Source organism: Phalaenopsis equestris, unplaced genomic scaffold (genome assembly GCF_001263595.1).
Source record: "Phalaenopsis equestris unplaced genomic scaffold, ASM126359v1 Scaffold000203, whole genome shotgun sequence".
Taxonomy (NCBI): domain Eukaryota; kingdom Viridiplantae; phylum Streptophyta; class Magnoliopsida; order Asparagales; family Orchidaceae; genus Phalaenopsis; species Phalaenopsis equestris.
In genome coordinates, this window is record NW_018164645.1 from 1,280,569 (window position 1) to 1,284,986 (window position 4,418).

General features: G+C 36.6%; 1 protein-coding gene across 1 annotated transcript; it reads left to right on the forward strand.

The window, feature by feature from the left end:
• The first annotated feature begins 3,707 nt into the window (after window positions 1-3,707).
• LOC110022958 (curculin-1-like) lies at window positions 3,708-4,157 on the forward strand. The gene has a single exon (XM_020722134.1). The coding sequence runs from the start codon at window positions 3,708-3,710 to the stop codon at window positions 4,155-4,157; it is 450 nt and encodes a 149-aa protein (XP_020577793.1).
• Window positions 4,158-4,418: the final 261 nt, after the last annotated feature.

Genomic DNA, 4,418 nt, shown 5'->3' on the forward strand with positions numbered 1-4,418 from the left:
CTCACTAGAAATACACTATGAGACTAAGTGGTTGATAGGGTCTCCACTCAAAGAACTCAGAAAACTACAAGCCTTAGAAGGCACATGTACATCAAAGATCTTAGAATGTTATAAGTCTTTGAAGACATGGGTACATAAAAATCTTAGAAGGCTATAAGCCTCATAAAACACATTTACATAAAAGACCTCAGAAGGTTCAAGCAGCAGAAAGTTTTAGTTCATTTCAAGCTCATATATGGCATAAGCCCTTGAGAGGTCACAACCTCATAAGGCGCAAGCCTTAAAAGGTTCTCAATTCTCCATTTTATAATGTGTGTGTGTTAACTGCCATTATAGAATTTCATATGATTGAGAATCCACAACAACCTCATAAGCAATGTTAAAGACGTACAAAGAAATATATTATCGTCATCTACAAATGTCACATCAGATGATTAAAAAGGCTATAAAGAACAACAAGAACTAATACAAAGGCTACAAAAGATATCGCCACAATAGAAGCATGAAATTCTCCCCCCTCAAAGAGCATTTTTTCATCAGATGAATAATTTTAGCATTTTTTGATCTCCATCAAAATACGTAGTAGCAACAAGTAAGAAGATCATGAGTCACCTGCTAGATAGAGATAAAGATAATTTTCTTCATCTCACTGACGTAAAAGAAGATCCTGTTGGTCACCTGTTACACAAGACGAGATAACTTTTTTCTGCGCTGCAACATGAACAAGGATCTCGTTGATCACCTACTACATAGGACGGGGACGACTTTCTTTTATGTTGTAATACAAAAAAGAATCATGTTATTTGTTGACTACGCAGAACGAGGATGATTTTCTTCTTCGCTGCAACGTGAAAGAAGATCCTGTTGATTGCCTGCTACATAGGATGAGGACGACTTTCATTTTCGCTGCAACGAGAAAGAAGATCATGTTGCAGATCTGCTACGCAGGACGTAGACAGTTTTCCTCTTTGCCGCAACGTGAAAAAAGATCATGTTGCTTGCATGTTACGCAGAACAAGGACAAAAATTCCTTTCATTGTAATACAAAAAAAAGATCTCGTTGATCGCATGCTATGCAGGGCATGGATGACTTTAGTCTCGTCGTAACGCGAAAGAAGATTCCGTTGCTCGTCTGCTACACAGGACGTGAACGAATTTCCTCTTGGACGCAACACAAGACTAGATCTCATTGCTCTCCTACTGCGTAAGACATGGACGACTTTCCTCTTGGCTGGAACGTGAAAGAAGATCTCGTTGCTCATCTGCTATGCAGAACGGGGACAACTTTTTTTCTTTTAAAAAATCTCGTTAGCAGAAGACTTCACTCTCCACTCTTTCTCTTTTTTCTCCTCCTCCTCACTTGTGGCTCTTCCTCTCATCCATAACCTCTATTTATAGGCTTAATAGAAGGCCTAGCATTAAAGACATTTATTAAAAGAAAAATTAAAGATAAAAATCAGCATTCATTCTCTTTCCGATTTGAGGCTTATGGCCTTCTAGTTTTCACCTTATTACCTTTCAACTTTCTCATTTCAAATTAAAAAAAAAAAACTTTTCATATTCCCATCTTTTATTCTTCCAAATTACCTTAAAAAATTAAAATTTGAGTTCATTTTGTCCTTCCGACTTCTGTCTTATGACCTTCCGATTTCCTCATTTCAAATTAAAATAAAAACTAAAAATCTTTACATATGCCCACGTTTTAGCCTTCCGAATTTCCTTAAGAAAAACTTTTGGTGAGGAAATTTGAACGCCGCACAAACTCGATGAATAAATCCACCGAGACACTAAGCCGCACATGTTATAATTCTTATGAACATGTTCTATATCATCTTATGCATAAGGAAAAAGTTTTTTTTTTTGTTCTGTGACATATTATAGCGCATATGTATGCGTATACTTTTTTTATATAACTCCCATCTCCACCGAATTTATACGACGAAGAAATTGTACTCACCCGAAAATAGGAAGACAACTGATATGCCACCAATAAATTTTCATCATCCGACACGAATCTCGAGACATGACATAAATCTCGAGGTAATCTTTTGATCAAGAAACATTCAAAACTGCAATTAAGACTCATCCAAAGCTCCGATTTCAGCAAACTTATAGTCAAACTAACCGACTCGATCAGACAGACCCAACGATATCAAAATTAGTCCAGTCTATGTCAAATCAAGTTCAGATCAAGTCATTAAATCACTCTTAAAGTTTTCTAGACATATTTAGAAGGTTAAACTAACGTCGAATCTAATAGGCCTATAGTCAAATAGAACACATCGACAAAACGAATCCAGTGAGCCAAAGATTGCTCAATTCCAATATTTTTAAGGCACTAAAATGTCCATCAAATACCGTATGATCGAAGGAAGCTCTCCAGATTGTTTGATTAAAGTGGTTCATATCTCTGCATTAATTGCACCCAGAACACTATAAATAAAGCTCCACCCTTCTCATGAGAGAGGACGGGGGATGGGAGGAAGGGGGGTACAAGGTCGGAGAGTTTAAGAATTGAGAAAGAATTTGAAAGTTTGAGAAGGAGCTGAAGTCCAACAACACTCTTGCCACCGTCAATCGTCGTTTACCGTCATTGACCTTCGTTGACCGTCATTGATCATTGTCGACCATTGTTCACCACCGCCGACTGCTTTGGACCACCACTTGCTAGCCTCCAACAATCATTATCGGCTTCCACCCACGTTCTTACAACAAGTTCATTCGCACGTTGATGTTGTAATTTGAAAGACTTTGTATCCCTTTTCCGTCAATAGGACAAGAAATTTATGTAATCATCAACTTATAGTGAATTTTTACAAATGGGTCACGTTTCGTGGTTATTATCCTTTTACAGATTTTTCACGTAAAAACTTATGGTGTTATTATTAGTTTTTTTTTTTTTTTAAACTAAATGTGTGTTGAATTCCCGCAATAGGGTTGGTGTAGCTCCAGTGACAAGCAAAATTAGAGAGAGCCGTCTTAAATGGTTTGGTCACATTAAACGTCACTCATCTGATAATAAGTCATTACTTTACCGCAACGAATTCTCTAGCACGCATCAATAATTAATTTTGATCGAAAGTAGATTAATATTCAGTTTTCCGATAATTCAATCTAGATCTTTTATATAAGTTTAAAATTGTCTGATTTCTGTCATTATATATATGTAACATTGCCGGCCTCTTTTTAATTAGCAGCATGCCTTATTCTCAGCCAACAGAGCTTTGTCTGATTTCTGTCATTATATATTTGTACCATTCCCGGCCTCTTTTTAATTAGCATCTAGCCTTATTCTCAGTCAACATACCTTTGAATTACAGACAAATGGACCATCTATTCATATATAATACTGGCATTTACATACATACCTCCTAATTCTTTTATGTATTGGCACCTCTAGCTCCTAAAACCTTATCTTTTTTTTATATATACATTTATTCCATTTAAGTATTTCATATCACATAAGAAAATATCATTCTCTTAACTTATAAAAACTGAAATGCACCTTCTCATACATATATGCACAAAATGAAGTTTTAAGTTCAAATTTTAGATATGTAAATACGTAAAAATCAAATGGTTTGTATGTAAATGTCAATCTTCTCATATAATATAGACATAAAGTAAGAACAAGTGAGTGAAAAGCAGTATAAATACATAATAATGGGAGGCAAGCAAATTCACAACGAAGCAGCTGCATGCAAGTCATGGCTTCCTCAAGCAGGGCTATTGCCAGCATCCTTTCCTTAATAGCCTTGGTGAGCCTACTAATTGCTACAGTGGTCTCCATTCCTATAGCCACTCCCAGTTATCTACCAAGCGGGGACTATTTGAGGCCGGGCGGCTTCTTTAGTCGCTCCGGCTTTACACTTACGATGCGCGACGAGGACTGTAACATCGTCTTAACTTCCCCTCACTCCTACCAGATCTGGCAATCAAATAACACCGAAGGCGGCAAAGGCTGCAGGGCCGGATTGGAATATCATGGCTCACTAGTCATTCTTAATCGAGAAAATGAAGACGTCTGGAATAGCGATAACAATCGTAAAGGCACGTATCCATTTAAGGTCATCATCAATGTCAAAGACGGTGCTGTAGAGATCAGAGACAAATTTTATGACATTGTGTGGTCCTCCAAATATCATATCAAACGTTAAATCGTATGCATGCATCATGTCTTCCAACGTTAAGAAAGAACATGTTTATTCTTCTTAACTCTTGTTATTAGCTATATATAATGCGTCTGTTTGTTAAACTACCACTCTGAATATTCAACTTCAGTGGAATTAAGCTGCACGGCTAATATATTTTGTTTATTACCTTTTTTTTTAATCCTTTTGACTCCAATTATTATTTGGCGATTTTGAGCTGATATTTGATGAACTTGATCATAGTGGTGATTTCAAGATAAGGTTTAT